The sequence below is a fragment of the Macaca nemestrina genome, chromosome 6, assembly GCF_043159975.1.
Source record: "Macaca nemestrina isolate mMacNem1 chromosome 6, mMacNem.hap1, whole genome shotgun sequence".
Lineage (NCBI taxonomy): Eukaryota > Metazoa > Chordata > Mammalia > Primates > Cercopithecidae > Macaca > Macaca nemestrina.
Genome location: NC_092130.1, coordinates 112,970,240 through 112,994,597, shown reverse-complemented (window position 1 = coordinate 112,994,597; position 24,358 = coordinate 112,970,240). Strand labels below are relative to the sequence as shown.

The 24,358-nt window shown below is 42.2% G+C and overlaps 1 protein-coding gene across 8 annotated transcripts in view; it reads left to right on the top strand.

Annotated features, from left to right (window-relative positions):
• Positions 1-691: 691 nt before the first annotated feature.
• Positions 692-24,358, top strand: part of LOC105499461 (importin 11) — a 229,150-nt gene continuing 205,483 nt past the window's right edge. For 2 of the 8 annotated variants that reach the window (XM_071098882.1, XM_011772020.3), the window contains exons 1-2: positions 693-860; positions 10,899-10,961. In XM_071098882.1, the coding sequence (XP_070954983.1) occupies positions 10,920-10,961 (42 nt within the window). In that variant the 5' untranslated portion in view covers positions 693-860; positions 10,899-10,919. Of the gene's footprint in view, positions 861-10,898; positions 10,962-12,536; positions 12,669-24,358 lie in introns of those variants that run through there. The other 6 variants (XM_011772017.3, XM_011772016.3, XM_011772021.2 and 3 more) reach the window with 5 other exon arrangements.

Genomic DNA, 24,358 nt, shown 5'->3' with positions numbered 1-24,358 from the left:
GGGATTACAGGTGTGACCTACTGCGCCCACCCCATATTATTTTTGAAATGGGTGTGTGTGTGAACTCTCTATATGTCCCAGGCTTCGAACTCCTGGGCTCAAGTGATCCTCCTGCCTCAATATCTGGAGTAGCTGGGACTACAGGCACGCACCACTGCGCCTGAGTAAGTTCTCTTTTTGAGGATAAGAACATTTAGGTGACTATGCTAGCTTTTAGCAGAGGCAAGCAAAACTGGATTTATGTCCTTTTATATTTTTCCACTCTTTCTATTACTCAGGAGTAAACAGCAAGCAATTTGGGTAACTTAAAAAATAAACATTTGCGGGAGGGAGGGTGGACTGATGGGAGTAAGATTCTTTAAATAACTCTTCTCTGCTGTGACGGATCCGCAATTGATATCTAGAATAGAAAGCGTGAAATGGTTCTGATTGAAGCTTCAATCAACCCGGGAAACAATTGAGCTCCCTGGGAGTGGGGCATACCAGACCTATGGTTTCCATGGTGACAGAGCCGGCTAGTCCGGACTCCTGGCTCTTTATACTGCGCAAGCGCTCACACCTGATTTGGCTACCCCGCGCCTTTTGGTTCGAAGAGAAAGTCCCTCCTTCCCCTTCCCACCGTTCGCCTATCGCTCTCGCTCTTTGCTGGTCGCATGCGCGCTGGGCTCCTGTGACGTAGTTTTCGCGCGTCCGCGTCGTTTGGAACCGCGACGCTAAACATGGCGTGTTCCTAGAAGCCGCTTTCGGCATCAGTAGGCGGCGGCGTGGGGACTGGCAGCGTGGGCGCGGGATCAACCGACGCCACTTCGTGTTGGGAAGTGGGAGCGGGAGGGCCGGGCAATTCCCGACCGAACCAAACGGTGAGGCCCCGGCCCGAGAGCCACAGAGCGCGCGGGAGTGGAAGGGAGTGGGTTGGGCACCCGAGACCCGAGAGGCGAGGGAGGAAAGTGGGGCTACCGGGAGGTGAGGGATAACGGTAGCGAGGCAAGGGCGGCCTGCAGACTTGGCTGTTTGCGTAACCTTAGGAACCCCGGGAACTGGGGGCTGGCCGAGGAAGCCCGGGAGTGGGCAGCATGGTAGCGGAGCAATCAGGGTGCGAGCTGGGAGGGACAGTATGCTAGGCTAAGCAGAGCCGAGTGTACCCATCGTGGCCGCGGTTGCGGACCTGGGTGATGTATTTGCCCTTGGGGGATAGGTGGTGCAAAATTTGAGATAAAGTGGTTATCTCGATTATAAGACCGTTGTGCATTGTTACTGCGCACACGACCTTGTTGCTAATAGCAATAGTGTGATAGCTTTAAACGTTTGACCCTTACGTGCTTTTAATGAAAGAGGGAAGGTAGTTGTCCATTTGTAGAGAGGAGCTTCATGGAGAGGTATGGCCGCCAATTCTCAAGCTCAGCGACTCCTGCAGATTTGTATTTGGGGGTATTTGTGATTCAGCAAAACTACTTTTGCTCATTGCTTGTGTCATTGTTTCTTTATTATTTTGTGACATAGTGGTTAATGAGAGAAGTACTCCTATCTGAAAGTGATTTGACTAAATAGCAAGGACTGGTAAATAAACTACTAGTGCCAAGGTTGCAGTTGACATACCTCCTCCCCTCCGTAATTTAAACGAGCTCAGTTATAGTGCGGTAGTGCCCTTCAGATTTCGGTTATTCTTCAGAAGGAAGTAAGGAAGAGCAGTTTGCAGCCATAATGCTTTCCCCCCCTCGGATAGGAATTTTCCTCCTCCATTTTCACGTTATTTCAAACTTCTCTGTTCAGTAGAGAAGCATCAGATTAAGGGCAGGGTGACTCTTCTATAGGAGACATCCATTGCATGACACATTTTACATCTTTCATTACTGAGAAAAATTTCGGTGAAATTAGAAAAATTTTCATTTTCCCTTTTGGTTATGATAGGACTGGTATTTTCTCTGTTTCTGCAGTAACCTAGCACAGGGTATAGTAGAAACAATTATAGTAATGGTTTGTGGCCATATGTTATAGCCCCAGGGTAGGAGGGTGGTCTCTGCCCTAGTCGCACTTCCTAAGGCCAAAGAGAATTTTCACCACAAACACATTTGGCTGTGGTAATATGTTAGATGTTTTAAACAGATGTGTAAAGATTATCTGATCATTAATAGAAAAATCATCAGATTTTGTGATGTTTGAATATATTTACATATGGAATCAAACCAGAATGCAGCATGATCCTTGTAGGCATGTGGCTATTAAAATACACTGAAGATTTTTCCAGAAACAAAATTTTTTTTCCCAGCAATAAAAATATTCAAATTTTGAATAAAGTAATGTTTGATAATTTGGATTTTGACCTTTGTGTTATATATTTGTACCTATGTGTGTGTATGTATTTAACCTCACTTCTAATTTAGTGTTATTGATGGTAATATTTTTTCCTTTCTTTATCAGCTTCAAATAGGGACTTAATTTCAGAGCATTTAAGGAATGGCAAAACACATTTAGTGCAAGTGTGAGTCTGTAGTGTCTTTGGTTTGCCGACTGTCAGGCTGATTACAGATAAGTACAGTTATAAGCTTTGTAGAGCTTAAGTTGCATCAATGTTCTTTACCCTTGCTACTCAAATTGTGGTATATAGCATCACCTGGGAGTTTATTAGAAATGCATGATCTCAGGCTCAATCCAGAGCTGCTGAATCAAAATCTGCAATTTTAACAAGATCTCTAGATTAAAGGAATGTTCAATAAATCTTGAGATGCACTACTTTGGTTGGTAACAGTTGAAGAACACTGAAGTAATGCACAAACCTGTATAAAAATTTATGGCATCATTTATTTTAATCTGAGGTGATCTTACACTGATTATCCAGTCTGATGAAACTGAGGCCCAGAAAGGTAAACGCCTTGCAAAAGGTCACACATACCTAGATTTATAACCCAGATTCCAACTCATCCAGTGCTTTTCTTTTGCTGATTACTATCAGAGCTTGTTATATTAAAAATGAACTAAAATTCATGAATGACAGTTAGGTGTTCATTCAATAACTAACGTTTACTGGGTACTGGACAGGCAGCCCAACAATACTGTGTGTCCCTGCTACGTGCTCCTGTTTATCATGGTGGCTAATAACCCACCACCTTTCCTCTTTATTTTCTTTGAGATGGGGGTCTCACTGTTGCCTAGGCTGGAGTGCAGTGGTGTGATCTCTGCTCACTGCAACTTCTGCCTCTGGGGTTCAAACGGTTCTCCTGCTTCAGCCTCCAGAGTAGCTGGGATTACAGATGCTTGCCACCAAGCCTGGGTAATTTTTGTATTTTTGGTAGAGACAGGGTTTCACCATTTTGGCCAGACTGGTCTTGAACTCCTGACCTCCTTAAACTCCACCCACCTCGGCCTCCCAAAGTGCTGGGATTACAGGAGTGAGCCCGGCCTGCTCTTTACTCTTTTTTTTTTTTTTTTGAGTTGGAGTTTTGCTCTTTTTGCCTAGGCCGCAGTGCAGTGGTGCGATCTTAACTCACCGCAACCTCTGCCTCCCGGGTTCAAGTGATTCTCCTGCCTCAGCCTCCCGAGTAGCTGGGATTACTGGCATGTGCTACCGCGCCCAGCTAATTTTGTATTTTTTGTAGAGATAGGGTTTCTCCATGTTGGTCAGACTGGTCTTGAACTCTCGACCTCAGGTGATCACCCACCTTGGCCTCCCAAAGTGCTGGGATTACAGGCGTGAGCCAACACGCCTGGCCCCCTCTTTACTCTTTACTGGTTAAAGTTCCCTTCTGCTTCATAGAGGAAGTGAAATACATTGAGTGGAAACTTCATTGCTCTCTGTTCTGTTTCACTTGTGAACATGAAGACCTCTATCTGTCCATCTCTAATTATATTCTAATTTTTTTCTCTTTATGGGCAATATTTCCTTCATGTGTTTGCTAGGGCGGCCACAACAAAATACCTTATATTGGGTAGCCGAAACAAGAGAGTTTTTTTTTTCTCACAGTTCTGGAGGGTGGAAGTCCAAGATCAAGGTGCAGATAAGATTGGTTTCCTGTAAGACCTCCATCCTTGGCTTGCAGATGGCCACCTTCTTGCTGCCTTTTCTCATGGTCATCTTGTATGTACATGCACCTCTGCTGTCTCTTTTTCTTTTCTTTTCTGTTTTTTTTTTTTTTTTTTCAGATGGAGCCTCGCTGTTGTCTCCCAGGCTGGAGTGCAGTGGCCTGCTCTTAGCTCACTGCAGCATCTGCCTTCCTGGTTCAAGTGATTCTCCCGCCTCAGCCTCCTGAGTAGTTGGGATTATAGGCGCCCCCCATCACACCTGGCTAATTTTTATGTTTTTAGCAGAGACGGGTTTCACCATGTTGTCCAGGCTGGTCTCAAAGTCCTGACCTCAGGTGATCTGCCCGCCACAGCCTCCCAAAGTGCTGGGATTACAGACATGAACCCCTACACTGGCCTGTTGTGTCTTTTTCTTTCTTACTTTTTTTTTTGAGACGGAGTCTTGCTCTCTCGCCCAGGCTAGAGTGCAGTGGCCCGATCTCGGCTCGCTGCAAGCTGATCTCGGCTCACTGCAAGTTCCGCCTCCTGAGTTCATGCCATTCTCCTGCCTCAGCCTACCGAGTAGTTGGGACTACAGGTGCCCGCCACCTCGCCTGGCTAGTTTTTTGTATTTTTAGTAGTGACAGGGTTTCACTGTGTTAGCCAGGACGGTCTCAATCTCCTGACCTCGTGATCCGCCCGCCTCGGCCTCCCAAAGTGCTGGGATTACAGGCATGAGCCACCGCGCCCAGCCCCTGTCTCTTTTTCTTATAATGGCATCAGTTATATTGGTTTAGGGCTTTACCCTAACAACCTCATCTTATCTTAATCATCTCCTTAAAAACCTTATCTCCAAATACGGAGGGTTCAGGGGTTAGGGCTTCAACATGAATTTTTGAGGAACACAATTCAATTCATAACATTCAGTTATTCCTTTTTCAATTAGTACTGACTTAACAAGGATGTAAGCATAACCAAGTCTCTTACCTTTTTTTTTTTTGAGACAGAGTCTCACTCTGTTCCTCAGGCTTGAGTGCAGTGGTGCTATCTTGGCTCACTGCAATTTCTGCCTCCCAGGCTCAAGCAATCCTCCCACCTTATCCTCCCTGGTAGCTGGGACCATAGGTGAGGCACAGGCCACAATGTTTGGCTAATTTTTGAAATTTTTTTTTGTAGAGATGGGGTTTTGCCACATGGCCTAGGCTAGTCTCAAACTCCTGGGTTCAAGCGATCTGCTGGCCTTGGCCTTCTGAAGTATATTGAAATTATAGGGGTGAGCCACCATGCCTGGCCTCAAATCAAGCCTTATCTTCAATATACTTTCCTTACCTTAGATCCTTAGATTACTCTTCAGCTTTGTCTGTAATTATTTTTCTTAGTTTTTTTTTTTTTCCTTTTTTAAGAGAAGAGGTCTGTGTTACCTAGGCTAGCCTCAAACTTCAGGGCTCAAGTGATCCTGCCACTTTAATCTCATGAGTGGCTGGTACTACTTGTGTGTGCCTCCATGCCCAGCTTATTTCCTTTAAGTTTCTTGAAATAATTCTCTATATTCATTTTCTTCACCTCCTTATTACTTATTTTATTCTATTTTTTTTCAGTATTTTGAAGGCTGACAGTCCATAGCAGTCACTGAATTTGATGTAGTGGTGATCACCATTGATATTTTTGTTGCTAAATCTAATGGAATCTGTTTAATCATTTGCCATTTTAACTACTTGTTCATTCTTGAAATTTTCTTCTTATACTTCTGGGACACCATATTTTCCTTATTTCTGTCTTATGTTTTAGCCAGTGTTTCCTTGGTTATTTTTCTTTTTTCTCTGACCACTTTAGATGTTTCACTCTGAGACACTACCCTGCTCTCTTCTGAAAACCTTCAGATTAAAATCCAAACTACGTAGTGTAGGAAATAAGGACCTTAATGCACACTCTTCTTGAATGGTCTCATCCGTCGTGGCTTCAACTACTGCCTCTATTTTGATGACTCCCAAATCTCTGGCTTTTTAGCACCAGGTCTCTCTTCAACGCTGACATATGTAGTTGTCTTAAAATACTTGACATTCGTGTCAAAAAGTGTATTTCAACCTTCCTGAAGTTGTTTTCCTCCTATGAGCCATGCAGGCACCAATGAGTTGGAGAAGCCCCAAATCTTCATTCTTTCCCCTTATTAACTTATGTGTAACCCCCACCTCCAACTCTCCAACTATCTAATTATTTTATTTCCAACTCTCCAACTATCTATTTTTTTTTTTGAGATGGAGTTTCACTCTTGTTGACCAAGCTGGAGTGCAGTGGTGCGATCTCGGATCACTGCGACCTCCACCTTCCGGGTTCAAGTGATTCTTCTGCCTCAGCCTCCTGAGTAGCTGGGATTACAGGCATGCGCCACCACGCCTGGCTAATTTTGTATTTTTAGTAGAGACGGGGTTTCTCCAGGTTGGTCAGGCTGGTCTGAAACTCCTGGCCTCAGGTGATCCACCCGCCTCAGCCTCCTAAAGTATTGGGATTATAGGCATGAGCCACTGTACCCAACCAACACATATATAGTTTAAAATGTAAGTGTTTACAGTACAGTAAACTATTAACAATATAGTACTACAAACAGTATTCATATTGTTGATAGTATTATGCAGAAAAGTTAAGGATGTCGGGAACATAGAGATTCTGGGTTTAGGAGTGAGCCATTTTAGATTGGCACTTAGTGGACACCTCTTTAAATAGAGGACAACTTGAACAGAATGGAATGCTGTCAAAGAGCAAGGCATGCTTTTATCTAGAGACCAGAGCTTTCCAGCCAGAGGGAACAAATTGTACAAGGGAAGGATAAGCTACATTTTATACATCTTTCACTAAAGATGTTTGCATATTGTCTCCAAGTCTCTGTTACTGTAGATAACTAGGTTGTGCAGACAACCTAGTCCTTTGTCTCCTTATTCTTGTATGCCCATGCAGGAGTATCTGTGATTAGAGCACCAGGTGTGAAACTGCTGGGTCATAGAAGATACAGTCAGGAGTTGCTTAAGGCTGGGATACATCCTGAGAAATGGGTCATGAGGCAATTTTGTTGTTCGTTCTATGAACATCGTATGAACAAACCTAGATGGTACAGCCTATTATATACCTGGGCTATGTGGTATATAGCTTATTGCATCTAGGCTACAAGCCTGTACGGCATGTTACTGCACTGAATACTGTAAGCAGTTGCAGCAAAATGGTATTTGTGTGTTTAAACATATCTAAACTTAGAAAGGTACTGTAAAAATACAGTGTAGAAGATTTAAAAAAAAAATGGTGCATCTGTATAGGGCACTTACCTTGAATGGAGCTTGGAGGACTGGAAGTTGCTTTGGATGAATCAGTGAGTAAGTAGTGAGTGGAAGTGAAGGCCTAGGGCATTAGGGTACACTTAGGCTACACTAAATTTATTAATAAATTTTTTTCTTCAATAATCTTAGCTTATTGTAACTTAGTTTATAAACTAACTTTTTGTCTCTGTTGCAGTAACACTTAGCTTAAAACGCAAACACGTTGTGTAGCTCTGCATTGTTTAAAACAAAGACACAAACACACACATTAACGCAGGTACACACAAGTTCAGGATCATCAATATCTCTGTCTTCCACCTCCACATCTTGTCTCACTGGAAGGTCTTCAGGGGCAATAACATTCATGGAGCTGTCATCTATAATAGCAATGCCGCCTTCTGAATTATCTCCTGAAGGACCCGTCTGAGGCTGTTTTACAGTTAACTTTTTTTTTTTTTTAATAGGAGTAGTACATTGTAAAATTATGATAAGAAGTATAGTAGCAGGGCTTGGTGGCTCATGTCTATAATCCCAGGGTTTAGGGAAGCTGAGGTGGGAGGATTGCTTGAGGTCTGGGGTTTGAGACCAGCCTGGGCAACATAGCCAGACTCCATCTCTACAAAAAGTAAAAAAATTAGCATGGCATGATGGCTTATGCCTGTAGTCCCAAGTCTCCACTATTCAGGAGGCTGAGGTGGAACGACCACTTGAGCCCAAGAGTTCAAGATTGTAGTGAATTATAATGCCGGCATTGCTATCTACCTTGGGTGACAGAGATCCTAACTCTTAAAAAAAAAAAAAAAAGTAGGCCGGGTGTGGTGGCTCACACCTGTAATCTTAGCACTTTGGGAGGCCGAGGTGGGTGGATCACGAGGTCAGGAGTTTGAGACCAGGCTGGCCAACATGGTGAAACCCTGTTTCTACTAAAAAAATACAAAAATTAGCTGGGCGTGGTAGCATGCACCTATAATCCCAGCTACTTGGGAGTCTGAGGCAGGAGAATTGCTTGAACTCGGGCGGCGGAGGTTGCAGTGAACCAAGATTGCACCACTGCACTCCAGCGTGGGCAACAAGAGTGAAACTCCATCTCAAAAAAAAAAAAAAAAAAAGTGTAATGTGGTAAATGCATAAACCAGTAACATAGTTGTTTATTATCACTTTCAAGTATTATGTACTGTACCTAACTGCATGTGCTAGTGCAGTAGGTTAGTTTACACCAGCATCACCATTAATGTGTGAGTATTGTGATTTGCTATGACTTAGGATGGCTATAATGTCACTATGTGATAGGAACTTTTCAGCTCCGTTAAAATCTTATGGGATCACTGTCATATATATATGGTCCATATCTGACTGAAATTTTTTTTTTTTTTTTGAATCTCACTCCGTCTCCCAGGCTGGAGTGCAGTGGCACGATCTTGGCTCACTGCAGCCTTGACCTCCTGGGCTTAGGTGATTCTCCCATCTCAGCCTCCTGAGTAGCTGGGACTACAGGTGTGCCCCACCACGCCCAGCTAACTTTTTGTTTTTTTAGTAGTGATGGGGTTTCTCCATGTTGCCCAGGCTGGTCTCTAACTCCTGCACTCTAAGTGATCCGCCTGCCTCAGCCTTCCAAAATGTTGGATTACAGGCGTGAGCCACCTTTTTTTTTTTTTTTTTTTTTGAGACGGAGTCTCGCTCTGTCACCCAGGCTGGAGTGCAGTGGCCAGATCTCAGCTCACTGCAAGCTCCGCCTCCCGGGTTCCCGCCATTCTCCTGCCTCAGCCTCCCGAGTAGCTGGGACCACAGGCGCCGCCACCTCGCCCGGCTAATTTTTTTGTGTTTTTAGTAGAGACGGGGTTTCGCCGTGTTAGCCAGATGGTCTCAATCTCCTGACCTAGTGATCCGCCCGTCTCGGCCTCCCAAAGTGCTGGGATTACAGGCTTGAGCCACCGCGCCCGGCCAAGCCACCTTTTTTATGTGGTGTGTGACCCTCTGTGTGTCCTGGTCATAGAATACACAAAATATATACTCACACTTAATTTCTTTTAGAGACTGCTAGATAGCTCTCCAAAGTTGTATTAATGGATATTCCCAGTAGCAATGTGTAAGAGTTTCTGTTTCCATGCATTCTTGCCAGCATTGAATATTTTTGGACTTTGTAATTTTTGCTAGTCTGATGATCATAAAGTAGTTTTTCACTGTTTGGATTTTAAATCCCTGATAACCAGTGAGATAGCATCTCTTCTGATATTAATTAAACATTTAGCTCTTCCTTTCTATGTATTTTCTGCTTACACCCTTTGTTCACTTTTCTTGTATATTTGTCTTGTTGATTCATAAGGGTTCCTAGTATATTCTGTGTAATAAACCTTTGTTTGAGTTATGTATTAATAAAATTCTTCTCTTAATCTTCACCTTGTTAACCTTGTGTAGAGTATCTTCAATGACTCCATCAATTTCAGTCTTCATTTCTGATGTATAATTTATTAGGCAGATAGGTTATGAACTTGATGCATTTTTGTTCTTTCTCAAGTCTAAAGCTAAAAATTCCCAGTTAATTTAAGTTGACATATCAATGGACAGCACTGAACAGAAGTAAAAGTGTATAATCTTTAGGGAGTACTGGGTGGAGACAGGAAACTTGCATTTAAAGTTCTAGAAATGTCACTAATGAGCCTGCGACCTTAGAGAAGTCAGTTTATCTCCTTAACATCTTTTGGCCACAGTGTCTTGATCAATAAAACAAAATACTTAAACTATAGAACATTGATATGAGTGTCTCCAAGGTGATAGGAAAATTATGTTTATTTACTTGTTAACTTATATGGACTCACAACTGAGAGAAAACTTATTTTAATGATAAAATGTAGAATAGTGATTAACTGTGGGAGCATTACTTGGCATACAGCACATGCATATTTGAACAAACGGATTTTTATAAATACAATGACGCACTGAGCTCTTTATGGCAAGAATGAGATTCTTTTAAGATATAGCTTTATAGACAATGATGTCCTCAACCAGTAAATGGAAACTACCAATCAAAGATGTCTATATTTGGAGAGAGGACTGATGATCTCTTAACTCAGCAAAAAGTTTGCCTAACCGCTCGTTATAAATTATAGTCTGTTAAATTTAATCTAAGCTGTGTTCTCTCACTTCAGTGCCTTGCTCAAAATCAGTTTGATAGCTTTTCCTTCCTGTTTTTTCTTTTTGTATCAAAGAAGGAACTTTATTTATTTGTTTGTTTTTGAGATGGAATCTTGCTGTGTCACCCAGTCTGGAGTGCGGTGACACCATCTTGGCTCATTGCAACCTCCACCTCCTGGGTTCAAGCAATTCTCCTGCCTCAGCCTCCCTCGTAGCTGGGATTACAGGTGCCCGCCACCAAGCCCAGCTAATTTTTGTGTTTTTAGTAGAAATGGGGTTTCACCATGTTGGCCAGACTGGTCTCAAACTCCTGACCTCAGGTGATCCGCCTGCCTCGGCCTCCAAAAGTGCTGGGATTACAGGTGTAAGCCACCGCCCAGCCAGAGAAGGACCTTTAAAAGCAATAAGCGTAATTTATGCTGTTCCTTAGTGGGTTTTGTACAGACATGTATTTTTGTTTTTCAGCTAAGGAGACGTCAGAGGGTGATGGTGGCAGTAGTTGGTACCTCACAGCTGGGCACTGATCAGGTAGGGGTTGTCAATATTGTTTACGATAATGTATAACTTTTCCTATTAGTGGGAGATTAGTCATGGGGGACTCTTGTATATACCAAACAGGCAAGAGACTTACTGCAGTTTATCAGTGCCATTTTACTAAAAACTCCCAGTAAGACAAAAATACTCAAGTTTTTTAGACTAGTCTTCCTCTCACAGGTCTGCCTCCCCTGTGTATTGTCTTGTTACATACTTTGTACTTCACCCATTTATTATTTGTTTACCATTTATTTCTCTCCCCACTATAAGATATGCTTCACAAGGCTTGGGTTTTTTTTTGTCTTTTTAGTTAATCGATGTATCTCAAGTGCCTAGAATAGTATCTGGCATTTGTAGGTGTTCAGTATGTATTTATTGAATGAATAAATATAGAAAAGCCTAATGATAAATCAAGTAAATATCAGAAAGGGGATTAGAGAGCACAGGATTAGAAAAAAGGGTGTTAGATATTCCCAGTGAAAAGTATTATTAAATTTTGTTGGCTTGATATGCTCCATTTCAGTATAGGAATATACTGAATAGACTGTTCATACATTCATTCATTCATTTTTTTTTCCAGCCATTCAGCACACTATTTACTCTAGCAGTGTTTTTTATAGATATTTTTGTCTTTACTCTGATAAAATTTGTATTGAACCTCTTTCTCTCACCTTTTCTGTCTTCTTCTGAGAAATCATAATTTCTGTTACTGCTTTGTTTAGTTCATCATCCATTTACTGAACATCCTTCACACTGTGCTAGGTAATGGCATTTATAGATGAGTAAGACATCATTCTTTCCTTTAAACAGTTCATGATTTGGAGATGAGACAGAAGTAAACAAGCAAGTAAGTACAGTAATAGGAGTGTGTACTATGCAGAACAGTAGCATGGAGGAAGCAGTGCTTTCCTGTCTACAGCAGGTAAAGATTTCCAGAGGAGCTGATGTCTACCATGAACAGCAACTTTAGTGACATGTGCCCATTTGCGGCCATTTTAAAAAGCATACATAAAAGTAGACAGAATTGTATGATGAACCCCCATGTAGCCATCATCCAGCTTTAACAATGATCAATTTCATTTCATCTTACCTCCCATATACTTCTCTAGTTACATTGATAGAAGATCTAGAAGCTTGGTCAGATACAGATTTTTTTTTTTTTTGGCAAGCAGCCTTTCTTTTAAGATTTTGGTTTCTCAAAATAATAAACTGTTCATTTCTTTAAGTTTTCTAATATGCTCAGTTTCCTATTTTGATTATCGTAGAACTCTTCCCTGGTCTTCACAGAAATTAATTTTTTTCTTGTCTTTGGCATATTGTCTTTCTCTAATTTGCTTTTGATTCTGGGCAGTTTAACAATTTGCTTGTATTTCCTATCCATGATTCCCCAGTGATATATTTTCTGCCTCTTATTCTTCTCTTTGTAGACTTGGGCTGTATAGATCATGATTCTTTTTTTGAGACATGGTCTCACTCTGTTTGCCCAGACTGGTGTGCAGTGGTGTGAACATGGCTCATTGCAGCCTCAACCTCCTGGGCTCAAGTCATCCTCCTACCTCAGCTTCTTTTTGAGAAGTCTCGCTCTGTTTCCCAGGCTGGAGTGCAATGGCATGACCTTGGCTCACTGCAACCTCTGCCTCCTGCCACCTCAGCTTCTTGAGTAGCTGGGACCATAGGTGCATGCCACCACACCTGACTAAGGTATTTATTTTTATTTATTTTTTATTTTTTGTAGAGATGGGGTCTTGCCATGTTGCCCAGACTGCCAGGCTGGTCTTGAACTCCTAGGCTCAAGTAATTCTCCTGCCTCTGCCTCCCAAAGTGGTGGGATTACAGACGTGAGCCACTACACCCAATCTGAATATTTGTTCTTATCTGAAATGTGGAATGATGCAGTGAATCAGTAGGTGATTTTATTCCTCTCTTCCTGTCACTCTTGTCTGTTCTTGCTCTATGGTTTCTCAGTCTCCTTTATACTAGACATTGCCTTTATTATTATATTTTAAAAAATTGCTTCATATTTACCTTGACTAGAACTCAAAAACAAATTCATGTCTTTACCTCAAATTTTCTTTTGGTAGAGTGGTGCAATATTTATAGAAGTAGAAGCAGTGCTGTAAGGAAGTTCTTAGGTGTCCTATTTTGCCTCAAGGTGAGGTTTTCATTTTTATGTTTTGAATTTCATCTTCATTGCATTGCATTACTCTCTGGGCTCCTATTCATTTCTTTCCCTCAAGAGCTCAGCATTCTTTGCCCTATCCTCCTGAACCCTGTAATCCCTGTTACATTTCCAGATGGTTGTCTTGCTCAAATGGTCATTGAGAATTCTAAAGTTCCTCACTTCCCCCAACCCTCCTTGAGGGAAAAGGAACATACTCTTTGGAATGTGGTACTTCTTACCATCAGGTGGCAGGCACTGCACACTATTCAATTTATTTCATTTTGTTTTATTTTTTCGATATGGAGTTTCACTGTTGTTACCCAGGCTGAAGTACAATGGTGTGATCTCAGCTCACTGCAACCTCCGCCTCCTGGGTTCAGGCGATTCTCCTGCCTCAGCCTCTCGAGTAGCTGGGATTACAGGCGAGCGCCACCACGCCTGGCTAATTTTTGCATTTTCAGTAGAGACAGGGTTTCACCACGTTTGTCAGGCTGGTCTCGAACTCCTGACCTCGGTGATCTACCCGCCCCAGCCTCCTAAAGTGGTGGGATTACAGGTGTGAGCCACCATGCCTGGCCAGTTCAAATTATTTTTACAGCTTTAGGAATGATAGAAACAATAGTACATTATCTGGTAAAGAAACAAGTTGATGTGGGAACTGGTAAGGAGAAGACTTAGAAGTGAAAGTGAAGATAAAATTGCTAACAAATACAAATGTATTTTCCTTTTATGTGATGCAAGTGTACACAATATATAGAAGTGTATATAATAGGTGAAGCTTAATGGAAAGTAAATAATACATTAGACTGTTTTGGTTAGTTAGATTTTTCCAAGACTGTTTAAGCATTTTAAACTATCGTCTTTATAAACACCAAATAGTAAGAACATTAAGTACCTAATAGATACATGACTATTTGGAGCTATACTGCTATTTGAGAATAAACAAAACATAAAACCCCTGCTGTTTGATTGTAAAACGCAGAGTCCCCTGGGTGAGGAAAATTGACTCTTGGTAAATGCTGCCTTCACAAATCCAGATAATATGACAAAACTATTGCTTACCGGCTGGTCGTGGTGGCTCATGCCTGTAATCCCAGCACTTTGGGAGGCCAAGGCGGGTGGATCACCAGAATTCAGGAGTTTAAGACCAGCCTGGTCAACGTGATGAAACCCGATCTCTACTGAAAACACAAAAATTAGCTGGGTGGTGGGTACTTGTAATCCCAGCTACTTGGGAGGCTGAGGCAGGAGAATTGCTTGACCCCGGGAGGTGGAGCTCGCAATGAGCTCAGATCGTGCCATAGTATTCCAGCCTGTGCGACAAGAACGAGACTCTGTCTCAAAAAAAACAAGCAAACAAAAAAACTGTTGCTTACCTACTTGTGCTACTGAAGACTAGGTTTGTAAACTTTCTCTCCTGAACTTTCGTGAGAGTGCAGTTATTAACTATATTACCTACTTCTTGATATGTGCTTAACAAGAGAAATACATAATGATTTTCAGCTCTTCAGAAGTTGGGATGAATTTGGAGAAAGGAAGAGAAATAAAGCAAATATCTAATTCCTGTGGAAATTTAAGCAGATGTAAAATGAAAACTCTTGGCCTTAAAAAATGTATTTTTTCATTATTAAAGTGTGTCGACTATAAGAATGATAACCCCTGGAGCTTTCTTAACACAACTATTGTTTATGATTTGATGTATTTACTGCTTGTCTATTTGTAGGTGTTTGTATTTTGTATAGTGTTAAATATATATATTTTATATTGTAATTTTTATTTTATATATATATATTCCTCTAGTTACAAAACAGACTAAATTAAGAGTATTTTTAAGTTGTGATTGGCTTAAGCAGGTTTAAACTTGTAGTTCCAAATGCACTTCTTTTTTCTTTCTGTTTTTTTTTTTTTTTTTTTTTTTTTTGATACAGAGTTTTGCTCTTGTTGCCCAGGCTAGAACGCAATGGCGCGATCTCGGCTCACTGCAACTTCTGCCTCCCGGGTTCAAGCGATTCTCCTGCCTTAGCCTCCCTAGTAGCTGGGATTACAGGTGCCCACCACACCTGGCTCATTTTTTGTATTTTTAGTAGAGACAGAGTTTCGCCACATTGATCAGACAGGTCTCGAGCTCCTTGCCTCAGGTGATCCACATGCCTCGGCATGCCAAAGTGCTAGGATTACAGGTGTGAGCCACCACGCCCTCCAGATGCGTTTCTAACAAGCAGGAGTTTGCACGTTTTTTGAAAACTCCAAGCAGAAGTTTGTAGGTCTTTTGAAACTCTTGAGTAGGTTGCGCGTTTTTTCCTCCCAAACAAACCAGTTTTTGACAGTCTGCATGAAGTGTCATTGGGCAGGTGTTCCCAGCCCTCAGACCATGGACCAGTATCAGTCAGTCCATGGCCTGCTCCGGGCCACACTGGAGGAGGTGAGCAGTGGGTGGCGAGTGAGCATTACCTGAGGTCCACCTCCTGTCAGATCAGCAGCAGCATTAGATCCTCACAAAAGCGCAAACCCTGTTGTGAACTGCACATGCATAGGATCTAGGTTGCATACTACTTACGATAATCTCACTAATGCCTGATGATCTGCGGTGGAACAGTTTCCTCAAGAAATCTTCCTCCCCTGCCCTTTACCCCTCCCCCACTGCCCCACCCCTTCTATGGAAAAATTGTCTTCCATGAAACCAGTCCCTGGTACCAAAAATGTTGGGGACTGTTGTCATAGGGAATGCATCAGTAGCCCTGGTGGTTCTTTTAGCTGAAGGTATTTGGGAAATACATGGAAGCATCTTTAGTCAGTCTGTGTGAAGTGTTAATAACGTATAGTGCGCGGGGACAGAGAGGCTAAACAACCTGTAATGCATGCACAGAAAAGAATTTCTTGTCCAAACTGCCAAAGACTTCTGCTGAGAAACTGAAATGAATCCAGATGTTGTAATACACAGTAGCATCTTTGGAACCTCCTTGTCTTATGCCAAAAGTCTTAACATTCTTTCATCTTGCTTTAATTTCTTGATCTTTTTGGCCCTGAGTTAACATCAATTGTTGTTGAAACTATAGACACTTTTTTTTTTTTTTTTTAAAGAGACAGGGTCTCATTATGTTACCCAGGCTGATCTCGAACTCCTGAGCTCAAGTGATCCTCCCACCTTGGCCTCCTAAAGTGCGAGATTACAGGCATGAGCCACCACTCCTGGCCTATATAAGTCACATTTTATTTATTTATTTTTTCGAGATGGAGTCTCCCTCTGTCACCCAGGCTGGAGTGCCATGGCGCGATCTCAGCTCACTGCAACCTCCACCTCCCAGGTTCAAGGGATTCTACTGTCTCAGCCTCCTGAGTAGCTCGGATTGCAGATGCATGCCACCACGCCTGGCTCATTTTTGTATTGTTAGTGGAGACGGAGTTTCACCGTGTTGGTCAGACTGGTCTTGAACTCATGACCTCGTGATCCACCCGCCTCAATCTCCCAAAGTGCTGGGATTACAAGCGTGAGCCCCCGCCCCTGGCTATAAGTCACATTTTTAAAAAATTAAAAAAATTTTTTTTTTAGAGACAGAGTCTCACTTTGTCGCCTGGGCTAGAGTGCAGTGGCACAATTGTAGCTCACTGCAGGTCAGACTCCTGGGCTCCTCCACACTCAGCCTCCTGAGTAGCTAGCTGGGACTACAGGTTTGTGCCACTACTGCTGGCTGAATTTTTTGTTTTTTCTTTTTTGTAGAGTTGAGGTCTCACTATTTTACCCAGGCTGGCCTTGAACTCCTGGGCTGAAGCTGTCTTCCCACCTAAACTCCCAAAGTGCCGAGATTACGCTTGAGCCACTGCACATGGCAATCTCTTGTGGATTTTGACGTTTACATAGTCAAAGCACTTAAAAAAACCAGCTTATTGAGCTGTAATTTACAGTCCGTGTAATTCGCCCAGTGAAAAAAGTACAATTCAGTGGTTTTTAGTATATTCACAGAGTTGTGCAACCATCATTACAGTCAGTTTTAGAACATTTTCATCATCCCAAATAGCAGTTGCTCCACATTTTCCCCCAATCCCCTAGCCTAGGGAACGACTTACCTACTTTTTTTGTGTTATAAATTTGCCTGTTCTTCATATTTCATATAAATGGGAATCATGCAACTTGTGGTTTTATGTGACTGGCTTCTTCCACTTAGGGTGATATTTTCAAGGCTCATTCATGTTTTACTGTGTTACAGGATTTCATTCCTTTTTAACTGAAATAATACTTCATTGTATGGAAATACCACATTTTATTTTATTTATTTTAATTTAATTTTAGTTTTTGAGACAGAGTCTCACTGTGTGGCCCAGGCTGGAGTACAGTGGCATGATCTTGGCTCACTGCAACCTCCGCCTCCTGGGTTCCAGTGATTCTCATGCCTTAGCCTCCCGAGTAGCTGGAATTACAGGCACACATCACCACGCCTGGCTGATTTTCGTGTGTGGGTGTGGCTGTGTGTGTATATATATTTGTGTGTGTGTGTGTGTGTGTGTGTGTGTGTGTATATGTATGTATTTTTTTTTTTTTTTTTGAGACAGAGTCTCACTTTGTCGTCCAGGCTGCAGTGCAGTGGTGTGATCTCGGCTCACTGCAGTCTCTGCCTCCCGGGTTCAAGTGATTCTTCTGCCTCAGCCTTCTGAGTAGCTGGGAGTACAGGCACATGCCATCATGCCCAGCTAATTTTTTGTATTTTTAGTAGAGTTGGGGTTTCACCGTGTTAGCCAGGCTGGTCTCGATCTCCTGACCTCGTGATCCGCCTGCCTCAGCCTCCTGAAGTGCTAGGATTACAGGCATGAGCCACTGCACCTGGCCTGATTTTTATATTTTTAGTAGAGATGGGATTTCACCATGTTGGCCAAGCTGGTCTTGAACTCTGGACCTTAGGGGATCTGCCCACCTTGATCTCCCAAAGTGCTGGGATTATAGGTGTGAGTCACTGCACCTGGCTGAAATACGCATTTTATTTACCCATTCATCACATGATGGATATTTGAGTTGTCAGTTTTTGGCTACTATGAATAATGTTGCAGTGAATATCTGTGTACGAGTTTTTGTATGGACATACTCATTTCTCTTGAGTTTATGTCCAAAGGTAGAATTGTTATGTTATATGTTAGTCTGTGTTTAACATTTTAAGGACCTGCCGGACTTCCAAAGTGGCCACTTTACATTCGCACCAGCAATGCCTGAGGGTTGCAGTTTCTCCTTACTGATACCTCATTATCTTTTTTAAAAAAGCTGGACACCATTGATTGGATCATTATCTTTTTGATTATTGCAGTAGTAGTGCGTGTGATACCGTGTTTTTTTTTTTTAATTTAAAATTAAATGTTTTTTAATATAGATGGAGTTTTGTCATGTTGCCCAGGTTGGTCTTGAACTCCTGAGGCTCAAGCAGTCCGTCAGCGTAGGCCTCCAAAAGTGCTGGGATTATAGGCGTGAGCCACCTTGCCCAGCCTCATTGTGGTTTTGATTTGTGTTGCCATAATTGCTAATGATGTTGAGCATCTTTTCATATACTTATTGACCATTTTTGCATCTTCTTTAACCACCTTTTAAAATCCTTTGCCTATTTTTAAATTGGGTTATTTATCTTTTTATTATTGGGTTGTATAAAAGTTCTTTATGTATTCTGGATTCAATTCCCTTATCAGGTATATGGTTGGCAAGTATTTTCTCTCCTTCTGTGGGTTGTCTTCACTTTCGTGATAGCGTCATTTGGTGAAGTTTTAATTTTTATTTTTTTGAGATCTTGCTCTGTCACCCAGGCTGGAGTGCAGTGACACAATCATGGCTCACTGTAGCCTCAACCTCCTGGGCTCAAGTGATCCTCCTGCCTCAGCTTCCTGAGTAACTGGGACATTAAGTATGTGCCATCATGCCTGGCTAATTTAAAATTTTTGTAGCGACAGGTTCTTGCTGTGTTCACTAAACTGGTCATAAACACCTAGGCTCAAGTGATCCTCCTCTCTTCGCCTCCCAAAGTGTTGGGATTACAGGTGTGAGCCACTGCATCTGGCCAAAATCTTTTATTTAAAAAAAGAAGGCCGGGCGCGGTGGCTTACACCTGTAATTCCAGCACTTGGGGAGGCCAAGGTGGGTGGATCACGAGGTCGGGAGTTCGAAACCAGCCTGGCCAACATAGTGAAACCCCATCTCTATTAAAAATACAAAAATTAGCTAGACGTGGTGGTGCACCCCGTAGTCCCATCTACTCAGGAGGCTGAGGCAGGAGAATCACTTGAACCTGGGCGGCAGAGGTTGCAAGTGAGCTGAGATTGCGCCACTGTACTCCAGCCTGGGCAACAGAGTGAGACCCTGTCTCAAAAAAAAAAAAAAAAAAGTACAGTCAGCTCTCCATGCTTTTTTTTTTTCTTTTTTTTTTTTTTATACTTTAAGTTCTAGGGTACATGTGGATAACGTGCAGGTTTGTTACATATGTATACTCGTGCCATGTTGGCGTGCTGCACCCATCAACTCGTCATCACCCATCAACTCGTCATTTACATCAGGTATAACTCCCAATGCAATCCTTCCCCCCTCCCCCCTCCCCATGATAGGCCCCTGTGTATGATGTTCCCCTTCCCGAGTCCAAGTGATCTCATTGTTCAGTTCCCACCTATGAGTGAGAACATGTGTTGTTTGGTTTTCTGTTCTTGTGATAGTTTGCTGAGAATGATGGTTTCCAGCTGCATCCATGTCCCTTCAAAGGACACAAACTCATCCTTTTTTATGGCTGCATAGTATTCCATGGTGTATATGTGCTACATTTTCTTAATCCAGTCTGTCACTGATGGACATTTGGGTTGATTCCAAGTCTTTGCTATTGTGAATAGTGCCACAGTAAACATACGTGTGCATGTGTCTTTATAGCAGCATGATTTATAATCCTTTGGGTATATACCCAGTAATGGGATGGCTGGGTCATATGGTACTTCTAGTTCTAGATCCTTGAAGAATCGCCATACTGTTTTCCATAATGGTTGAACTAGTTTACAATCCCACCAGCAGTGTAAAAGTGTTTCTATTTCTCCACATCCTCTCCAGCACCTGTTGTTTCCTGACTTTTTAATGATTGCCATTCTAACTGGTGTGAGATGGTATCTCATTGTGGTTTTGATTTGCATTTCTCTGATGGCCAGTGATGAGCATTTTTTCATGTGTCTGTTGGCTGTATGAATGTCTTCTTTTGAGAACTATCTGTTTATATCCTTTGCCCACTTTTTGATGGGGTTGTTTGTTTTTTTCTTGTAAATTTGTTTGAGTTCTTTGTAGGTTCTGGATATTAGCCCTTTGTCAGATGAGTAGATTGCAAAAATTTTCTCCCATTCTGTAGGTTGCCTGTTCACTCTGATGGTAGTTTCTTTGCTGTGCAGAAGCTCTTTAGTTTAGTGAGATCCCATTTGTCAATTTTGGCTTTTGCTGCCGTTGCTTTTGGTGTTTTAGACATGAAGTCCTTGCCCATGCCTGTATCCTGAATGGTATTACCTAGGTTTTCTTCTAGGGTTTTTATGGTATTAGGTCTAACATTTAAGTCTCTAATTTGCAGGTTCTGCATATGCAGGTTTAACCAATGTCATGTTGAAAATATTCAAAAAGATTAACATAAATAGTAGAACAACAACAAAATACAGTATAGCAACTATTTACATAGCATTTATATTAGGTATTATAAGTAATCTAGAGGTGAGTTAAAGTATATGGAAGGATATGCATGTATTATATGAAAATACTACTATGTCATTTAATACAGGGGACCTGGGCATCCTTGGATTTTTGTATCTGCAGGTAGTCCTGGAACCAGTACCCCCTCATATACTGTGGGAGAACTGTATAGGCATTTACACACAGCTATAAAAGTCCGTCTAATCTACATCTCAGAAGTAGTAATCTACATCTCATTCTGACTACATCTCAGAAGTTTTGGTATACTGTGTCTCCATTTTCATTCATTTCAAAATATTTTCTCATTTCCCTGTGATTTATTTGAGTTGTTGGTTATATAGGAGCGACTTTTTTCATTTCCACATATTTGTGAAGTTTTTGTATATCTCTGTTATTGATTATGATCAGAGAACATATTTGTATGATTTCAGTTCTTTTAAATTTACTGAGGCTTGTTTTGTGGCCTAGCATATGGTCTGTCCTGGAGAATGTTCCATGTGTACTTGAGAAAAATATGTGTATTTTTCTTTTGTTGAGTGGAATATTCTGTAAATGTCTTTTGGGTCTTGTTTGTGAGTAATGTGGTTCTAGGTTTGTATTTCCTTGTTGATCTTCTTTTTAGTGTTCTGTTATTGGAAATGGAGTATTAAAGTCTCCAAATGTTATTGTAACTCAGAATCCCAGCTTTAAAATGCATTTAAAATTTTTTCCCTTCTTAATCTTTTTATTTTATTTTTTATTTTTTATTTTTATTTTTGAGACAGAATCTTCCTCTGTCACCCATGCTGGAGTGCAGTGGCACAATCTTATATCACTGCAGCCTTGACCTCCAGGGCTCAAGCAGTCCTCTCACCTCAGCCTCCCAAGTAGCTGGGACCACAGGCATGTGCCAGACACCACATCTGACTAATCTTTTGTATTTTTAGTAGAGGTGGGTTTTTGCCATATTACCGAGGCTGGTCTTGAACTCCTGAGCTCAGGCGAACTGCTCACCTCAGCCTCCCAACATGCTGGGATTACAGGTATGAGCCACCATGCCAGGCCCCTTAATCTCAGAAAGTAGTCTAGCAATGTATTTAATTTAATTTAATTTAATTATTTATTTTTATTTTTATTTTTGAGAGAGAGCCTTGCTTTGTCGCCAGGCTGGAGTGCAGTAGTGCATTCTTGGCTCACTGCAACCTCTGCCTCCCCGGTTCAAGCAATTCCCCTGCCTCAGCCTCCCAAGTAGCTGGGATTACAGGCATGCACCACCACGTCCAGCTAATTTTTTGAATTTTAGGAGAAATGGGGTTTCACCATGTTAGCCAGGCTGTTCTTGAACTCCTGACCTCAGGTGATTCTCCCACCTCAGCCTCCAAAAGTGCTGGGATTACAGGTGTGAGCCACGGGAGCCACTGTGCCTGACCTTATTTTGTATTTTGAGACAGTCTCCTCTGTCACCCAGGCTGCAATGCGGTGGTGCGCTTTCCCCACTGCAACTTCCACCACCTGGGTTCAAGTGATTCTTTTGCCTCAACCTCCTGAGGAGCTGGGACTACAGGCACATGGCACGGTATGCCTGGCTAATTTTTTCCATTTGTAGTAGAGATGGGGTTTGCTATGTTGGCTAGGCTGGTCTTGAACTCCTAGCCCCAAGTAATCCTCCCACCTCGACCTCCCAAAGTGCTGGCATTACAGGTGTGAGCTACCACATCTGGGCCTTACAGTATATTTTAAAACTCTTCATTTTCCTTCCTTTCCCACCAGGCATTCCTGTGTACAGTACTCATCTAACTGTGCACTTGCTTAGAAATTCCAGGAGTTTTTTTTTTGGAGACGAAGTCTTGCTCTGTCACCCAGGTGGGAGTGCAGTGGTGTGATCTCGGCTCACTGCAGTCTCCACCTCCTGAGTTCAAGCGATTTTTCCAGGGGCTAACTTTAAAACAAATCAGACATAGGGACTCAGCTGTGGAATTCTCCTGCTTAGGAAGAGTTACAGATGGTCTACCACCACCAGGCTGAAGTCAAGATGATGCCAGCTATACCACCAGCTTACTCAAGATAGCCATTAGCAAGGTGTGCAGAGCAGACGCAGTGGCTCACACCTGTATTCCCAGCACTTTGGGAGGCTGAGGTAGGTGAATTACTTGAGGCCAGGAGTTTGAAACCAGCCTGGCCATCATGCGAAACCCCAGCTCTATTAAAAATACAAAAGTTAGCCAGGCTTGGTGGCGCACACGTGTAATCGCAGCTACTTGGGTGGCTGAGGCACAAGAATCGCTTGAGCCCAGGAGGCAGAGGTTGCAGTGAGCTCAGATTGCGCCACTGCACTCCAGCCTGGGTTACAGAGCAAGACAGGGTGACATGTATGTGAGTCTTCTCACATACATATATGCATACATACATACATACATACGGCATGTGGACCTGTACCCTCCTGCACCTCTCCCGTGTGTTTCTTATACCAAGTTTTTCTTCTTAAACCCCTTCGCTCAGTGCAAAAAAACCAAAATGATTCCTCTGAGGCTTGAGCTGGGCTCTTTTCCCATTTACTAACATTTAAGTAAAAGCTGCTTTCCTTTTACCACACCATACTTTGACTTACCACACCATACTTTGACGGCCAAATTTGTGTTGGGTACTTTATTTATCCTGGTGTGGTACCTCTGCTCTTTGAGCAAGCTGTTGTGGGCATGATAGAGGCTCACTATTCTTTGCCTGCTGCCCTGTGGTGGAGCTTCTGACCCAGGAGTAGTACCTGGATGGAAGAAGAGAGCCCTGGACCTCTAGCTGTGTTTGCCTGGTATAGAACTTCTACAGCATATAGCTGGGGGTGTGTGAGAAATGCTGGCTGGCTGGCTGCCCATCCGGGGGAGAGACCATAGCCCTTGGCTGGGAGTTAGGGTGAGAGAAAGCCCCGTGTTCTTGGCTGTATGTCCCTGGAGTAGAGCTTCCTCACATTGTGGGGCAGGGCTGGGTTTGTGGCTAAAAAACCACAGATTCTTAACTGTTCCTATCAAGATTTAGTAGTATTTGTCACATAGATGTTTCTGTATTTGCTGTATGAGCTTAAGACATTTTCCAGAGACTTTGAGCCTTTTATAATTTTCACCAGTTAGGGTTGTATCCCTGAGGAGAGGGTCTGTGGAGCTACTCATGCCATCATTCCAAAAATATTCTTTCTCTTCTGATTCTTTTAAACTGGAAGTTAGTCCCAATCTTGATTAGATGAATGTTGACCACTTTTGATGTTTCAGAGGTGAGGCTGTGGGCTGCATATTTCATCATATCAGGAGGCACTTAAGGTCAAGTTGTGTTGCTCTTTTTGATAACTGAATTTATTCTCTTGGTTAAGCTGGTGACTGATGATGGATTTCTTTATTTTAAAGGTTTGTTTCTTCATTACAATTAGCAAGTAATCTGTGGAGTGATACTTGGACACACTGGGAACACATTCTGTTCCCCAACAACTGTTCTTTCATTTAATGGTTTTAACATGGGTTATTTACCCATGCCTGAATAAATTATTTCACTGTGGGAACCCTTTTTATTTTGAAACACTCTTCAGTTTTT